This window comes from Lepisosteus platostomus, chromosome 23 (genome assembly GCF_059453375.1).
Source record: "Lepisosteus platostomus isolate fLepPlt1 chromosome 23, fLepPlt1.hap1, whole genome shotgun sequence".
In the NCBI taxonomy this organism is placed as follows: domain Eukaryota; kingdom Metazoa; phylum Chordata; class Actinopteri; order Semionotiformes; family Lepisosteidae; genus Lepisosteus; species Lepisosteus platostomus.
This window is the reverse complement of record NC_142633.1, coordinates 17,769,455-17,786,641: the sequence shown is the minus strand read 5'-3', so window position 1 is coordinate 17,786,641 and position 17,187 is coordinate 17,769,455. Positions and strand designations below refer to the sequence as shown.

At 57.0% G+C, this 17,187-nt stretch overlaps 2 protein-coding genes across 2 annotated transcripts; one reads left to right on the top strand and one right to left on the bottom strand.

The window, feature by feature from the left end:
* The first annotated feature begins 86 nt into the window (after positions 1-86).
* LOC148642256 (uncharacterized) lies at positions 87-2,355 on the top strand. Its single transcript, XM_088617540.1, has 5 exons — positions 87-410; positions 859-971; positions 1,059-1,581; positions 1,661-1,801; positions 1,944-2,355. Exons 1-5 carry the CDS (start codon positions 352-354, stop codon positions 2,161-2,163), a joined length of 1,056 nt encoding a protein of 351 aa, XP_088473666.1. The 5' UTR covers positions 87-351; the 3' UTR covers positions 2,164-2,355.
* On the bottom strand, positions 2,266-11,105 carry vwa1 (von Willebrand factor A domain containing 1). The gene is made up of 6 exons (XM_088617539.1): positions 10,340-11,105; positions 7,045-7,599; positions 5,531-5,812; positions 5,009-5,284; positions 4,565-4,834; positions 2,266-4,012 (listed from the first exon to the last, which is right to left on the bottom strand). The coding sequence occupies exons 1-5, from the start codon at positions 10,440-10,442 to the stop codon at positions 4,566-4,568; spliced, it is 1,485 nt and encodes a 494-aa protein (XP_088473665.1). The 5' UTR covers positions 10,443-11,105; the 3' UTR covers positions 2,266-4,012; position 4,565.
* Positions 11,106-17,187: the final 6,082 nt, after the last annotated feature.

Genomic DNA, 17,187 nt, shown 5'->3' with positions numbered 1-17,187 from the left:
CGCTGAAGGTCACGCCGTCAATCACACCCACCTCCGACTGCGTCTGGCGGACGGTGGCCGCACAAGGTCAAACATGATTGCGATTTTATTTTCTTGAATAACACTTCACTCTCGCAACACTTCCGGAACTTCAGCTGCCGGTCACATTCCCACTGTCACCACAGGATCTCAGCTTTCCTGCGAGCCGCGGGTCGGCCTGGAATGGGTGCCTCACTCCTGTTATTGTAGCGTGGAGGTGGACACGCGTCTGCCAGGCGCCGTTTCCTGCACGTGTCGGGTGGGCCGCGCTGGGTGGGTCCGGGCGCAGGGGGGCGTGCCGGGGTTGCTAAGGAGGCGAACAGCCGGAGAGAGATGGCGGAGCCCGGGTCCGGCGGGGAGCTTGTGTTGTGGGGCCACAGAGCCCTTTTCGGGTAAACCACTGCCCGCACTCGGCTGGGGGCAGGAGCAGGGGGCAGGAGCCGGGGCCGAGGCAGGGAGCCGGGGGCAGCGGAGACACGGCCGGTCGCTAAGGACTCTTTCTCGCTGTCGGTCTTGTGGTGGGAACAGTATCTGTGTTCAAACTACTGGCGAAGCCTGAAACGCTTTTATTTCGCGACTAAAGAACGTTCCTCGTGGTAGCTCTCTGCCCGTGCGTCTCTGTCTGTCTTTCCTGTCCTCTCTGGGCAGCCAGGTCTGCCTGTGTCCAGGCTGTGGTCACTGAGCCTGTACTTCGTCAGGGTCTGTTTCTTTTTGCTGTTTCTTATCTTGGTCAAATATTCGGCTAGTTTGTATTGTCTGTTTAGGGTTCTGTAACATTCCAGTTTGTGTGAGTGTGTCCAGTGTGTGACATTCTCTGTGCCTGCCTGTGTCCTGATGCAGCGCAAGAACCAGTGGCCACAGGAGCAGCTCTGAGAGAACAAGCACCACGCGTCACCTGAGCGTGCGCGAGCGGCTGCAGGCGCCCGCCGCGGCCAGCCCACACGGCCCTCTGGGTGAGCGCCCCCCCGTCCGTCCGCGTGCAGAGCGTCCTCCCGCGGCCCTGCACGGCTGACTCGCCCGCTCTGCTCTCTGTGTTGCAGTGCAGCCTCCGGCCAGCAGGGGGAGCCCCAGCCTGGCAGAGCTGGAGAGCAGCCTGTGGGAGCTAAAGAGGGAGGTGGAGGAGCTGCAGCGGGACTTGGGGAGCCAGACCCCCACCTCTGTCTCCACCTCCAGGGACGCCTGGTTTCTGACCCCTTCACACAGACTGGGGGTTCCCCTGAGTGCCTCGTACCCGGGGCTGGGCATTCTGGGGGTCACAGGGACCATTAGCTCAGGGGAGTCCCCTCTTGCCACGCTCTCCAGGCCTGTGGACTTCGAGGCCTTGTTGGCCCCCCCACACCTGATTGGGGTGCCCTCACTGCGCCCCCCCCGGTCTCGCCCGCCCTCCCCGTGTCGCTCCCCGCCCCCGGCTGCCTCCCGCCCCCCCTGGAGGCCCAGCTCCGCACACCCCCGGGCCCTGCCGGCGCCCCCCCCTCGCCGGGGCAGGCCAGGGCCCTGGACGCCCTACAGCCTGGCCCCCCCCTCACTGCCCTCCTTCCCGCAGTGCCTGGAGCTGTCGGAAAGGTACAGGTGCTCGCCACTGGGGGGCGCTGGTTCGGTGCTGACTGATATCGCTCTGACTCCGCTCCCCCCTCTCCCTCAGGCTCCTGGGCGACCCCCCCTCCCCCTACCAGGAGGAGCTCTGCCGTCTGAGGCTGCAGCGCCTCCGTGTGGAGGAGGACCTGCTACTGCAGCTGCAGAGACAGCGGGAGCTGGAGAGACTGCGGGGGCCGCAGAGGCACTGGTGAGAGTCGGCGAGCACTGTGTGACTCTTAACGACCGCTGCTCCGAGTGTGTGTGTCTCTCAGGTACGCTCTGGACGTGTGTGTGTGTGTGTGTGTGTCTGTGTTCAGGTACGCTCTGAACATGTGTGTGTCTGTGTTCAGGTACGCTCTGAAAGGTCCCCAGTTCCACTACGAGGCGCGCAAGAACAACGAATTGCTGCGCAGCCATGGGAACGAAGACGCCCTCAGGAGCCACAGGCTTGCCCTGCTCGCTGCCGCACAGCAACAGGCTGACAGCACAGCGCCCCCTGGCTCGGAGGAGGACACACTGCAGCCAGGGACTGACACTGGCGGGTGGGGGGGAGGAACGTGGGAGGGGTAAGGGGTTCTGTCAGAGAAGCTGGTAAGGGAGGAGAGGGCTGTATGGTGGACCAGTAAGGACAAACACAGCTGCTCCATCATCAGTAACAACACTGACTCCACATAGCATGGGCTGATTCACTTTAATAACTTTACACAGACATATACTGTACAGGACAAAATGATCAAATTAAAATATTCTTTGAAGAAAAAATATTAGTCATTTATTTTATATATTTATTTATTTATTTATTTATTTTTTGTTAATACAAAATGGCCAAGCTTGGTTTGTGCTTTATTCTGTTAGTGTGTATAGCCAAATAGACACAAGAGGGCAGAAATTCTGTTTAGTAAACCAGGAAACTGTGTCCTTGTGGCGGCCATTGTGGCTCTACCTTCCACTAACACCTATGACTGTACTGTATATTCTGGAGCTGTGTGTAATAGTGTCTCGCTGTCTGTTGGGGGTTTGGGTTCCCAAATAATCCCTTTAACAGTTTGGAATCCCACTAGAATTACATAATAAGGACAGAATTTTTTTACAAACTTCTTTCTGCATTCCTGCGTTCCCTTTGTCTTCAACGTTTAGTAGTTAAGGACTATAAGTGATAATTAGTGCAATTTCATTTAGTAGATAATTGACTCAATTAAGCTGCTAAAAACTGGACTGAAAGCCAGAAGAGATTGGGAATCTCTAGAGAGGGGAATATGTCACTACAGATGCTGCTACAGCTACCAGACCCAGACCCAGACCTGGAGCCACAGGATGACCCGACAGATCCACAGTGACTCATCGGCACCACGAGGGACTGCCCAGCTGCAGTAAAGTCTAAACCGAACTGGCCAGGCAGGCCAACTGGGCAACAGGTTCAAAACTCCCTGATGGCTTCTAACAACCCTCTTCCCACCCATCTACAACACAGGCCATCTGTGGGGCCAAATAAAGGGTTATGTGATAGTCTTACATAACAGTGAAGACTCTCGGGGGCAGTCCTACTGTTCTGGGACTGTAGCTCCTGTTGTAACAGGACTGGTCTACTGTACTGGGACTGTAGCTCCTAGTGTAACAGGACTGTCCTGCTGTACTGGGACTGTAGCTCCTGTTATAACAGGACTGTTCTTTTATGCTATTATTGTAGCCTTCAATAACAGTATACTGACTGGTGGTTAAAAATTAGTATTGCACACAGGTCTTTAGAGGAGAAATGCCCCTCTCATGATCAAGGCTGTGTTTGTGCCTCAGCTTGACAAGGCCAGTGTCCCAGCTGTGTGGCTTTGTTCTGGGACACCTGTCCCCTCTCTGTCTGCATAATGGCACACCTCTGACTGTAGGGTGAGGGCCCTTCATAACACAGAGCCTGGTTCCTGGGCCACTGGGGATCATGCTTCAAAGACTGGAAGTGCAATAGAAAGGCAACTCTCTCTCACAGGCACCCTAGTCACTGCAGTCTGGGTCAGGACAGACAGCCGGTTCCTGCTGGTGGGCAGGTCTGAGAGGAGAGTCCCAGTTCCAGCTTCATCCTGCAGGGGGCGGCAGGCGCCCACACTCTAAAGTGCTCAGTTCATCCAGTGTCCGTCTGAGTGCTTGACACGACGAAAAGCAGATGCCCACAAAGTCACTTACTGTGTGAAAGCCTGTGGGCATCAGAGATAGCAAAGAGGGGGAGAAAGCAAAAGAAGAGTGGGCCGCAGTGTGTTCGATAGGTCAGTGTTAGTACAGCTGCAGGGCCAGAGAAGTGAGGAGCACCACCCCCTGGTGGTGGCAGGTGGAATCGCAGTGTCCAAGGTCTCCCCCCTCCCATCTCTTCCCTCCCTCCTTCTCTAATTTGTGCTCACTGAGCATCTCCATAATCCCAGGGCACACACAGAGTCTAAAAGAGAAAGATTTAACAGGATTATTTTCTTGAATTGTTTATTTTATAAAATAATTAACTGTATATGTCCCAGTATATATGAAACGTGTATGTATATGTCCCTCAGTCCAGGTGTGTGAAGTGTGTGTATTTGTCCCTCAGTCCAAGTGTGTGAAGTGTGTGTATTTGTCCCTCAGTCCAGGTGTGTGAATTGTTCGTTTTTGTCCCAGTCCAGGTGTGTGAAGTGTGTTTTTGTCCCACAGTCCAGGTGTGTGAAGTGTGTGTTTTTGTCCCACAGTCCAGATGTGTGAAGTGTGTGTATTTGTCCCTCTGTCTAGGTGTGTGAAAGGTGTGTTTTTGTCCCACAGACCAGGTGTGTGAAGTGTGTGTTTTTGTCCTACAGTCCAGGTGTGTGAAGTGTGTGTATTTGTCCCTCTGTCCAGGTGTGTGAAAGGTGTGTTTTTGTCCCACAGACCAGGTGTGTGAAGTGTGTGTTTTTGTCCTACAGTCCAGGTGTGTGAAGTGTGTGTATTTGTCCCTCAGTCCAGGTGTGTGAAGAGTGTACTTTACCTCAGTCCAGGTGTGCAGTGCAGCAGAGCCCCTCCCCGCGGGCTGTCCTGTACACAGGTGAGACACAGACACGGGTGATGGGGGGCAGGCCCGTCAGCAGGGTGGAGAGGGAGTCGGGAGGTAGGTAGCGTGAGGTTTTGGGTCCGGAGGGTGATTCACCTGTCCAGCTCAACCAGTAGCCTTGGACAACCCCCTTGCCCTCCCGCCATGACACACGCACCGAGTCCCCCCCGGCTGGGGTCAGCTGCAGGTCAGACAGCGCTGGCAGCACTGGGAGAGAGAGAGACAGCTCAGAGTGAGGGGGAGGGCGAGTGAAGGTCAGAAACAGCCAGGGAGAGAGAGCAGAGCGAAACAGAAAGCCGTAGGAGGAGACAGGGGATCAGAAAGATGATTTTGACCTTGAAGGAGACAAACTCCATTCCTCCTTTCAGCTCTCAGGCGTACCTTCCTGCGTGCAGGCCTTGACAGACATCGCCCTCTCCTGGCCAGACTGGTAGCGCGCGCTCACTGTCACCAGGTAGCTGGTGTCCGGCTGCAGGCCGTGCAGGACGGTGGAGTTCTGCAGCCTGCTGACCGTGACAGTCTGGGCCCGGTCCGCGGGCAGGGCGCCGAACTGGATCAGATACTCCTGCACCGAGTCCGGCTGGAGCGGGCCCCAGCTCACGCGCAGACTGTGGGCGCTGGAGTCGGAGATCAGCACCTGCGCTGGACTGAGCTCCTCTGAGGGGACAGGGGGGAGGACAGATTAGAGAGCAGAAGACAGGCGGACATGTCAGGACAGAAGGCAGAGGGGAGGAGTACGAGGCCCTGTCTCTCGCCGGGCAGCGTGGTGATGGGGACAGACTGGACACGCTGCTCTACAGGGCAGCGCGGTGATGGGGACAGACTGGACACACTGGTCTACAGGGCAGCGCGGTGATGGGGACAGACTGGACACGCTGGTCTACAGGAGCCCCTGTCTCTCACCAGGCAGCGTAGTGAAGGTCACACTCCGGGGCCGGTAGAACAGCTCGTTGCTCTCGGGCGTCAGGGTGGCAGTGTACCGGGTGTTGGGCTGCAGTCCGGTCAGGTGAGCGGACGTGGTGTCTCCCGAGTGGGTCAGCCTCCGGATCCGATCCGGCGGCCCCCCCACTGGCCCCACCTCGATCTCGTAATGTCCAGTGTCCTTGGTCAGCACTGGGTGCCACTGCAGCAGGGCCCCCCGCGACGTCACCTCTCGGACCCGGAACCGCTGCACACGGATGAGCTCTGAGGGGGGGAGAGGAGGCATGAGGGGACTGAGGCAGGGAGAGAGCTGGAGGCACCCGCTGCGCTCACAGGGTGCTCACAGGGTGCACAAAGAGAGCTCACAGGGTGCTCACAGGGTGCTCACAGGGTGCAGACAGAGAGCTCACAGGGTGCACACAGGGTGCTCACAGAGTGCTCACAGGGTGCACAAAGAGAGCTCACAGGGTGCACACAGGGTGCACAAAGAGAGCTCACATGGTGCACACAGGGTGCTCACAGGGTGCACACAGGGTGCACAAAGAAAGCTCACAGGGTGCACACAGGGTGCTCACAGGGTGCACAAAGAGAGCTCACAGGGTGCACACAGGGTGCTCACAGGGTGCACACAGGGTGCACAAAGAGAGCTCACAGGGTGCACACAGGGTGCTCACAGGGTGCACAAAGAGAGCTCACAGGGTGCTCAGAGGGTGCTCACGGGGTGCACAAAGAGAGCTCACAGGGTGCTCAGAGGGTGCACACAGAGAGCTCACAGGGTGCTCAGAGGGTGCACAAAGAGAGCTCACAGGGTGCACACAGGGTGCTCAGAGGGTGCACACAGGGTGCTCACAGGGTGCTCACAGGGTGCTCAGAGGGTCTAGGCGACCAGCAGGCTTGCAGAAAGTGAAAGTGAAGACGTTTCATCAGTGTGAGGTCTGTTGGACAGTCCTCTGTACAAGCGTGCCTTCTGATATACTACACACTGTTACTTCCTATCACTTTCTTGGCCCATTTGCTGTTTTTATTCATGATTATATTTTTTCATTAGTAATCTATTTTTGCTTGTGACGCGTTGCAGTGCCTGCTGCTCGATCGCACCCAGGGCTGAATAAAGTATTGTGGATTGGAGTTTGGATACACGGCACCTTGAAATGCAGTCTATGGTCACTCGGGCCAGCTGCAATGACACACTGGGTACACAAGAGGGCAGGGCTGTGCTTCCATTTTCCTGCGCGAATTAGGTTTCTGTGCTTGGTCTCTGCAAGCACCTAGAGGCTGTCTCAGTGTCTCAGTCCGTCCTGTGTCTCAGCGTCTCGGCGCGTGAGTCAGTGTGATACTCTATCCCACAGTGAGAGACTCCCTCTATAAATACCCCAGTCTCACACTGTGGGGCCGGTGGGGGAGATTCCCTTTATTAATAGTCCCTTCTCTGGTTTCAGAGACTTCCCCCCTCTCCCCTCTCGCTTCCTCAGTCCAGTCCAGTCCGGTGGGCTCACCGACGATGGCGTCCCGGAGGTCGGCGGTGATGATCCCCAGGGAGTCGATGTCCACGAAGTGCAGGTGCCGCTCCTCGGGTGGGGTCACGACCTTCTGCAGCTCCTGCAGGTTCCCGTAGCCCGTGGAGACGGCCAGCACGGCCACGCCCGCCCGCCGCAGCCCGGCCATGGGCTGCAGCACGGAGCCGGTCATCACGCCGTCCGTCAGCCACACCAGCACCTTGGGCACGCCCGGCCGCGCGCCGCCGGGCCCGGGCTGCAGCAGGCGCTCGCGGGCCAGCGCCAGGGCCGCGCCCGTGTTGGTGTCGCCCTGCAGCTGCTGCAGCGCCCGCAGCGCCTCCTGCAGGGCGGCCTGGCTCTGGTGCCGCCCGAAGCCGAACTCCAGCCGCGGGCTGGTGCCCACCTGCAGCACGCCCACCTGCACCTCGTCCGGGCCGAGCGAGAACGGGGCCAGCAGGTCGCCCAGGAAGCTCAGGATCCGGGAATACTCGTAGGAGGAGACGCTGCCGGACGAGTCCACCAGGAACAGGAGGTCTCCCTCGCAGCATCCCGCAACTGAGAGAGAGACGGGAGGCAGAGACACAGGCTGTGAGGCAAGAAGTTCACAACAGCAGACTAGTAGCCTGTCAACTGTGTGGCCCTCAAAAACCTGGCTGTTCCACACCCCCACAACCCTTAGTGTAAAGGAGTGCCTCCTGTTTTTCTCCCTTCTGTTTCCACTTGAACTTCACTGCTGTCCCAGTCAGTCCTCTGGGCTGGCTTTTTCAGGATTTAAAGCTCTTCTATGGTGCCTCTTGACGAGATCCGGGACGGGCCCGGGCCTGCCCAGCCCTCACCAGGGGAAACGGATTGTAAACAATAGACAGGAGCCCCTTCCTAATCTCCTCTGTCCAAAAGTGAAGGTATTCAGCCCCCCTGACCTGTCTGCGCAGACAGGATCTGACCCTGAGCAGCACTGTCCTTCTTGACATCCGTAGGCAGGTTTGTGACTGAGGTCCTAACAAAGAACTGCAGACCTGGATTCGTTTAAACACAACCCCCCTTGATTCCAGTTCTGCCCTCTTCATGCTAATCCTGAAGAGAAGGCTGTCGGTACACAGGCAGGATGGAGGCCTGACACAGGCGGCTCTCAGAGTTTTCACTCAGCTTTTCCATCTCTGTCCCACCCTGGAAATTTGGCTCCACCAAACTATTAAACGTTTACACAAAAACTGTGAATCTGAAACACCTCCAAAAGCCGGGATTTACGAGTCGGATGCAGCGAGACTGACTCCAGCAGCACTGCAACGGGGAGCGAGGCAGGGAGTGGCGTCTGGGCGTTTGAGAGCGAGCGAGGAGCAGTCGGAGCTGAGAGAGAGGACAGCGATTCTCCGGCTCTGCTCTGCCGTCCTCAGGCGCTACACTAACACAGCTCCGGCCTGGAGTACTGGGGTGCCCATTTCCTGCCTGGGGACACCCCTGTCCACTAGGGCTGCCCTGGGGTTCCCTGGTGCCCCCAAGCGCCTGAAGCCGAACAGCGTTCCCGAAGGTCTCTCGGATCCGCGCGGAGAGGAAGAGAACAGGAGCTGGAAGCAGAGGCTCCAGGCGCACACAGGGGTCTCAGTCTCAGGGGGAGCAGAACTGTGTTTCTCTGTGTGAAGAGCAAAGCTCTCCGGCTGCGCCCAGAAAGCACTCTTCTGCTGTGCACACACACACAACCAGCGCCGCAGACGTGCTGGGGCTGGCCCCAGAGACGTGCCCACGGCGCCTTGTAATACAACACAATACAGCACTGTGAGGAGTAAGTGTTGCTCAATACAATTCACTATCATGACACCAAAGGGGTGACACAGTAAAGGTCAGTACAGAAATACTGAATAGAGCTCTTTACAACAATGCAGTAGAACACAAAGCTCTACAGTACTGAATAAACCACACAGCAAAGAATATTGAAGTGCAGGGCTACACAATACGTTTCACTGTAGTCCAGTCCAATGCAGCACCCCGGAATACCTTTCACACCAGTACAATACAGCTGGGTGGGTACAGTACTTCCATCTTCCAGCAGCTTCATCCTGTTCAGGGTCACGAGGAGCCAGAGCCCATTCTGGCAAACAGTGAGGACAAGTCAGGGTACACCCTGGACAGGACACCAGTCCATCACAGGGCACACACACACATTCACACACCCTGGACAGGACACCAGTCCATCACAGGGCGCACACACACACACACACATTCACACACCCTGGACAGGACACCAGTCCATCACAGGGCACACACCTGGGGGAAACCCACGACAACCTGGGGGGGGGACATGCAAACTCCACACAGACAGCACCCCAGGTCCAGAACAGGGTTCCAGCGCAGTGAGGCAGAAATGCTTAACACTGCACCTAGTATAGTGCTGTACAGCACAGCCTCGCTGTTAATTAGTAACTTTCTCTCTGCACATTAATTATTATTACTTGGTTTACCCAGCTAAGCATTGACAACAGGGTTGAAAGTTCACTCAAGTCTAACTCACTGACAACCAGCTCCCAGACCCAGCACGCGCAGGTCAGCTCCAACACTGGACAGCAGTGTTCGGACGCCCTATCACCTGTGAGCTCCAGAGACCTCTGGCATAATCCTGAATCTCTGAAGTTTACTCCCTCAGTTCCAGCACGGAGTTCTAGATTCGAACTTCAGGTTTCTGCTGTGAAATACACACATTCGACATTTCTACCGCAGTGCTCTGGATTCGCACAGCCCTTGGAAGTCCAACCCCACAGCCTGCTCATGCAGCTCTAAATCTGTACAGTCCAGGACAAGTATCTATCATCCAGATGAATCAGAACCCCCCCCGTCACAGTCTGGACCCCGGCCGCCAGACGCCACGGTCCGCTCACGCTGCTCTTTATCAGCGGAGCTGCAGCCGGACCGTGACAGGGCTGGGCACCAGCGTGAACAGCCAGGCGCCAGAGACTGGAGCGAGCCGCGGCTGCCCACAGCTGCCCACAGCTGCCCACGGGACAGGCCAGCCCTGGCCCCCCCAGCAGCTGCAGCAGCTCCTGTCTTCAGAGCTGTAGCGCCCTGGCCATAAGAGGACACCCTCGCACGTGTACAGGCCGCGGCGTCAAACAACGCGACACTCCTGCCCTCCAGCACGCTCAGGAATCGAGAAAACGAATGTTTGAATGAACAGCGCTTTCCCACAGTTTCAACACAGCGTGTTCTTGTCACTCCGCGGTGATTCTCTAGCCACCTCGATGGACCGGACGGATCGATCGCAGCAGGACCGCAGGTGACGTCCCCGCCCCGCCCCCCGACTCACCTGTCTCAGGTGCCCCGGCGCCCTGGGGGGCCGCCGGCCGCAGACAGAGGCTCGCGCAGACCCAGGCCAGCAGCGCGCGGGCCGGGGGGCTCCGGGGCATCATCGTCCGTGAATGAGAGGAGAAAGGCGGATTCTCACACGAGCGCTTCCGGGAGAGTGAGACAGGTCCAGCGGTGGCTCGGGGCTCCTGTGTCCGGCAGGCTGTGGTCCAGCGGGTCCGCTTTCACATTCCCGGGCGGCGCTCGCGGAAAGTCCCACTTTACCGGGGACGGGCAGTCTGCGGCACCTGCCGGGCTCTGTCCCGGGTCTGTCCTGACTCAGAGTGCGCCGCGGCTTCGCCCAGCTCCCGTTCCCTCCAGCGCGCAACAAGTGAGCTCCCGGAGCGCCGCGTCGCTGCTCTGCTCCTCCCTGTCTCTGTCTCAGGAGGGCACGGCCGGGGGTCGGGCGTCACCGCCTGGATCCGAGCCCGCCAGTCACACGTGAGCCTGTCTGGCGCGCGGTTCGCTCCGGGGCCCCGGGCCGCTGGGTCTGCCCGCCGGTAAGCAGGACTAATAAGGCAAGTGGCGGCGCCGCTCTCACTCTCTCTCTTTCTCTGGAAGCGAGGAGCGGGGAAGTGGGAGGCGAGGGTTGATCTGTCACTTCAAGACTTAGGCGAAGGCGCAGGTCTTAAAACCCTCGGAGTTCCCGGGCCGAGACTGCGCTGCAGCGGGACTGTAGAGGAGGCGAGCCGGTAGCAGAGCAGACAGCTGTGGGCAAGAGGCCGCCCAGCCGCCCGAGACCGCAGGATAGGTGTGGTGCGAGCAGGACAACACAGAGAGCAAAATACAGTGTATATCAGTGTGTGTGTACAGCACACACCTTCTGCAGTGTGTGTGTGTGTGCAGCAATGTGTGTGTACAGCAGTGTGTGTGAGTGCAGCTGTCTGTGTGCACCAATGTGTGTACATGGAGCAGTGTGTGTATAGCAGTGTATGTGTGTACACACGGTGCACAGTGTGTGTGAGTGCAGCAGTGTGTGTGCACCAATGTGTGTGCCTTCAGCAGTGTGTGTGTGCAGCAATGTGTGTATACAGCAGTGTGTGTGTGTGTGTGCAGCAATGTGTGTACATGCAGTAGTGTGTGTGTGTGTGTGCAGCAATGTGTGTACATGGAGTAGTGTGTGTGTGTGTGTGCGGCAAATGGTGTGCATACAGCAGTGTGTGTGTGTGCGGCAATGTGTGTGCATACAGCAGTGTGTGTGCGCAGCAATGTGTGTACATGGAGCAGTGTGTGTGTGTGTGCAGCAATGTGTGTGCCTTCAGCAGTGTGTGTGTGTCCAGCAGTGTGTGTACATGGAGTAGTGTGTGTGTGTGTGTGCAGCAATGTGTGTGCATACAGCAGTGTGTGTGTGTGTGTGTGTGTGTGTGTGTGTGTGTGTGTGGGGGGGGAGGCATATTGTTCATCAGAGTGTAAGAACGGCCAGCGTTCCTGGGAGTGGAAAAGCACAGCGACGGCAGAGGGGAACAGTCACAGGAGCTGATCCGTCCATCTGGCCTGCTTGTCTGGAGTAGCTAATTAATCCCAGAGCCTCACTCAGCCCCCGTCTGATAGAAACCAGGGCATCAGGGCTTCAGCCACAGTTCTGGGAACAATTTTCTACAATTGTACAACTTTACCGAAACATCGCGCGATTTCCCGTGCGTGCCTGTCAGGGCACTGCCTCCCTGCGTCTCCGGGAGATACAGAACACACGATGTGGCAACCTGAACACCTGTCTTTTTCAGAACTAGCTTCTTCAGGCTCAGTGTTTCCCATCTTGCCTTTGGCCCTGCAGTTTGTTTCTGCTGGTTTGTGAACTTGTTTACATTCAATGTCATCTGCCAAGTGTGGGCCTAGTCTCGAATTCTCTCTCAATCCTCATGAAGTTTCTTTGCAGCTCCTGCAGTGTTTTCTAATCCTCTTTAGTTAACTAGTTTACTAGCTGCCCAGAATGTAGGTCACTGATGTTCTATTGCAGTTCCCTGTGCTGCTATAACACCATCACCCCAGTCAGAGCTCTCACCCTTATCTGTACCCTGTGTTTCCTGCACATTTACTGGGTCTTATTTCAAGTACGTGCATCTCCTTGAATGCTAGTGCCTGCAGTCTGAGAACTGATTTGAGACGAACTTAATGCCTTCTGAAAACCCACAGGTATCCTGTGCTCTGCGTCCATCAGTCCTGCTGCTTGTTCCTGGAGCTCTGCCGAGTTAGTTCAGCAGACCTGTCTCCTCTAAGCCCACAGTCTCTCAGGGACAGGACCTGTTCCGACAGGCCGCGGATGGGTGCCTCGCGGGCGTCTCGCAGTCCTCAGTGTCAGGCTCAGCCTCGCTGTGTCAATGGTGCTGTCAGTCAGGGGGCCGATGTTGTCATGGCGATGGAGCCTTCAGTCAGCGTGTGTGGATGATGTCATGGTGTTTCGGCATTGTTCCACAGGTTTCCGTGATGTGGCTCCCCCATCCATATGGAAGAGCGAGAGAGAGGGATGGAGAATGAGAGGGATGAGAGACTTATTAAAAGTTTGGAGCAGTGGAACTACAGTGTAATATTCCATGACACAATCTGAATCACAGCAGCCCAGAGAGCAGAGAGAGAGAGTGATCTGTGTAATGTACAGAAAGTGAGCGCACACAGAGTGTGTGTGTGTTTCAGAGCATGCACAGTGTGTGTATGTTTCAGAGCACATACAGTGTGTGTGTGTTTCAGAGCACGCACAGTGTGTGTGTATGTTTCAGAGCACGCACACTGTGTGTTTCGGAGCATACACACAGAGTGTGTGTGTGTTTCAGAGCATGCACAGAGTGTGTGTGTTTCAGAGTATGCATAGTTTGTGTGTCTGTGTGTGTGTCTCAGAGCACGCACAGTGTGTGTGTATGTTTCAGAGCACGCACACTGTGTGTTTCGGAGCATACACACAGAGTGTGTGTGTGTTTCAGAGCATGCGCAGTGTGTGTGTGTGTGTTTCAGAGCATGCGCAGAGTGTGTGTGTTTCAGAGTATGCATAGTTTGTGTGTCTGTGTGTGTGTGTTTCAGAGCATGCACAGTGTATGTGCAGTGAGTCAATCAGAGAGTGGTGCAGGTGTGTGGTGTACAGCATGCAGACTGAGTGTGTCAGTGAGACAGTGTGTGTTAATTGCTGTCAGTGTGCAGGACTAATTGTGAGGAAACATTCCATAAGGATTAGCTCTTGACAGTCAGACTTGACAGTCAGACAATGTGGACATGTGCTCACAACAGAAATGACTTTTTGTAACTTCTTTTAGATGTAAAAGTGCTTAAAATATGTTTTTAAAGGAAGCACTTGAGTCACTGTGGCCTGTCGCCAGAGGACAGGGCGCCGAGAGAGACTCTGAATCGCCTCTATTGTAACCGAATGTCAAGAGGACTCTGCTGCACAGCCCCCAGCTGTCCCTCCAGGAGAGACAGGGGCGGCAGGAAGTCTCCAGGAGAGACAGTGGCGGCAGGAAGTCTCCAGGAGAGACAGTGGCGGCAGGAATCTCCGTGACGCAGAGGCAATGATGCCCTTCCTTCAGGAACACACCTGGGGGGCTGCTGTGGGGGGATTCTGTCTGGTTTTGCTCTTTAAGTTTTGCTCTCTGACCTGTTTTATAGTTTTTCCAACAGAGTGTGTTGTGCAATGTGTCAGTGTGTGTCACTGTGGAGTGCGGTGTGTGGTGTAGTGTGTGTCGGTGGGTGTGCATTGTGTGTTGGTGTATGTGTGTGCAGTGTGTGTGTGAGTTGTGTGTGTGTGTAGTGTGTGCAGTGTGTGTGAGGTGTGTGAGGTATGTGTGTGTGCAGTGTGTGTGTGGTGTGTGTGAGGGGTGTGTGTGTGCAGTGTGTGTCACTGTGGGGTGGAGTGTGTGTCGGTGGGTGTGCATTGTGTGTTGGTGTATGTGTGTGCGGTGTGTGTGCAGTGTGTGCAGTGTGTGTGTATCGTGTGTGTGTGCAGTGTGTGTGCAGTGTGTGGGAAGCAGCCCAGCCTGTTTGTGAGCTCAGAGGACCGCTGTGCTGGGCTGATCCTGCCAGTCACCTGGACGAGGCTCTGGGTCTCCCTGTCCCCTCTCTCTCCAGGGAGAGCTGCACTCCTCCTCCTGCTGTTTACATTATCAGCCACATTGTCAGGATTCTTCTGAGAAAACTCATTCCTCTCTCTCTCTCCCTCCTGCCTGCTCTCAGGTTTTTGTCATGGCCCCTCTCAGCTGTTTTACAGAAACAGGCATGGCTGCTCTCTCAGTGAGCTGTGTCAGTGTGAACAGTGCTGAGTGTGTTGTGTGCTCTGCGTCAGTGTGTGTTGTGCTGTGTTGTGCTGTGTGTGTTGTGTGTCAGTGTGTGTATTGTGTGTCAGTGTGAACAGTGCTGTGTGTGTTCTGTGTTGTGCGTCAGTATGAACAGTGCTGTGTGTGCTGTGTGTCAGTGTGCGTTGTGTGCTGTTTGCTGTGTGTGTCAGAGCAGTCTCAATCTGTTTTGGACGCAGCTGACCAACAGCTGGACTTTCATCGTCCCCAGACTACAGCCTCATCAATAATAACCCCCCGCAGAGCGACACCGCCAGTGACCCCCACACTGTCCCGGGACAGCGCCCCCCCCGCGGACGGGCCAGGTGCAGCCCGGCTCAGTGACGTCACCGGCTGCTCCACTCATCCGAGCTCTCTCTTTCTCTTGCTCCCTCTGCACAGAAATTCCTGCTCAATTTCCAAACCAGTGGGAAGTGAGGGGGTGGAAGAAGTGCGGAGCGGGTCGGGAATCGGAGCGGGTCAGCGGGTCAGCGGGTCAGCGGGTCAGCGGGCAGCTCACATCCCGGGTCAGGCGCTCCAGTCACAGCCCCAGTCCTGGCGCACTGCCACAGCAAGCAGCTGTGGGTCACCTGGCCACACTGCTTGAGCCCACTCAAGGGCACCCACAGACACCCACAGAGACACACTCCAGCCACCCACGGACACACCCCAGACACACCTCGGACACCCACAGACACACCTCGGACACCCACAGACACACCCCAGACACCCACAGAGACACACTCCAGCCACCCACGGACACACCCCAGACACACCTCGGACACCCACAGACACAGAGACACAGAGACAGAGACACACTCCAGCAGAGACACACAGAGACACACTCCAGCCACCCACAGAGACACACCCCAGCCACCCACGGACACCCACAGACACCCACAGACACTCACACACACCCACAGACACACAGAGACACCCACACACACTGCCCCGGCTCACTGCACGTCATGCCCGTCTCTGGGCGCTGACTCTGTCAGAATTCCAGACACCCGGGGGTTAAGCTGCCCCTTTGGGGTTCTGGGCTCGGGGAAAGGGGGGCTGGGGGAGACCAGCTGATGGTGTAGGAGCTCTGGAGGGCCGCGGGGCAGGTGACCGGTGCTCCGTGTTCAGGGCGCGGGACAAAGCCGGAGCTGAGTAGCAGCAGGGGAATTCGTGCCGCCTGTGTCAGGAAACCGCGAGGCCCTGGCGCGGGGCCGCTGGCATGCGTGTGTGCGTCTGGCGGCGCGACGGGCGCGCTCAGTATCGGCTCGATCGCCAGGTGGGGGAGGGCGGGGTCAGCCTGCATTCCTTTCCCTTGCTGTTTGATTGGCTGCCAGCCTGGGAAAGGCATTCCGTCGCTATGGCAACGTGCCCCGAGAGCTCCGCCCTGGCACGGCCGGCCCGATGGGCAGAGAGCACGCACACGCAGAGTACTCTCCCACAGCATGAGCACTGTGCTACCGGAGTGTGCTCACCGCCGTCAGATCGCCAGGCGTGAGAGAAGCCGTTTGCCTCCATGGCCAGGTGCCCCCCGGCCAGCAGGGGCTGCATAGAGAACCTCACCCTCACAGGCAGGAGACTGCAGGTGGCACAGGGGGACGTGCGAGCTCCACCCAGAGGGTGCTCCCGCAGGGCTCCACGGAGCGGTCAGGCGGTCAGGGGCGGAGGCTCCGGTCCACGGGATTTGCGCTCTTCCTGCTGTTCAAGAAGGATGTTGTTGTTTCCCTGTTTATGTGCTGGAACGCCGCCGCACAGGCATATTCCAAAGGATTTTCCGGAGCTGGTGCTCCCAGCAGGAGACAGTGCCGGGGCTGGGAGGCGGCCAGAGGGAGGATCTCAGGAAGCTCTTCCAGCTGCTGCCAGCCTCTCCAGGTGTTTCCAGATGTGGGAGGAGTGCAGTGAGGAGCTGCGTTGACAGCAGCTGTTAACGACCCCTGCTCCCTAACGAGCTGGGCTGGTGCTAACGACTGGGTTCGGGGGTGGAGCGGAGGGGGGGTTGAGTGATTTCTGGGTCTGTTTTTACACAGCTCTCCTCTGTCTTTCACTCTTCCAGTCTCACCCCCTTCAAACTCACATCACACACCGGGCTGCAGCGCTCGTGAGTTTCCTCCCCTGGCAGGACTGGAGGCTGCTCTGATTCTGGCAGCAGTGGGAATTCTGGGATTTGATCTGTTATTCTGGGGAACGTGGTCTCTGAGCCTGTCCCCTCTGGGCAGACAGGTCTCTCCTCTGGCACCATCAGCCCCAGTGTTGTGGGTGTCGACTGATGCCCCCCAGTAGGACAGAGCAATGCGGGGGAGAGGGGAGAGGAAGGAGGGGTGAGCCAGGGTGTCATGCTCTGTGTCCCAGCAGTTGTGAGTCTCATTGAGGACAGAGCCAGGGTCTCTGAACAGCGCACTGGAGCAGGAACAGCAGTAGAAAGCAGCAGTATGAGAAACAGCAGCAATAACAGCAGCTGTATTAGTAATAGCAGGAGGAAGGGCAGTAACAGCAGCAGGACTGGCCAGAGGAGAGATGCTGCAGCCGCTGTGGCTGTGGTGCAGCTGGGGCAGGGAGT

Coding starts and splice junctions, on each gene's coding strand:
- LOC148642256 (XM_088617540.1), top strand. CDS start 352: ATGGCGGAGCCCGGGTCCGGCGGGGAGCTTGTGTTGTGGGGCCACAGA. Junction 411..858: donor GGCCACAGAGCCCTTTTCGG/GTAAACCACTGC, acceptor GTCCTGATGCAG/CGCAAGAACCAGTGGCCACA. Junction 1,582..1,660: donor TGCCTGGAGCTGTCGGAAAG/GTACAGGTGCTC, acceptor CCTCTCCCTCAG/GCTCCTGGGCGACCCCCCCT.
- vwa1 (XM_088617539.1), bottom strand. CDS start 10,442: ATGATGCCCCGGAGCCCCCCGGCCCGCGCGCTGCTGGCCTGGGTCTGC. Junction 7,600..10,339: donor CGCCGGGGCACCTGAGACAG/GTGAGTCGGGGG, acceptor TCTCTCTCTCAG/TTGCGGGATGCTGCGAGGGA. Junction 5,285..5,530: donor GACCTTCACTACGCTGCCTG/GTGAGAGACAGG, acceptor CTGTCCCCTCAG/AGGAGCTCAGTCCAGCGCAG.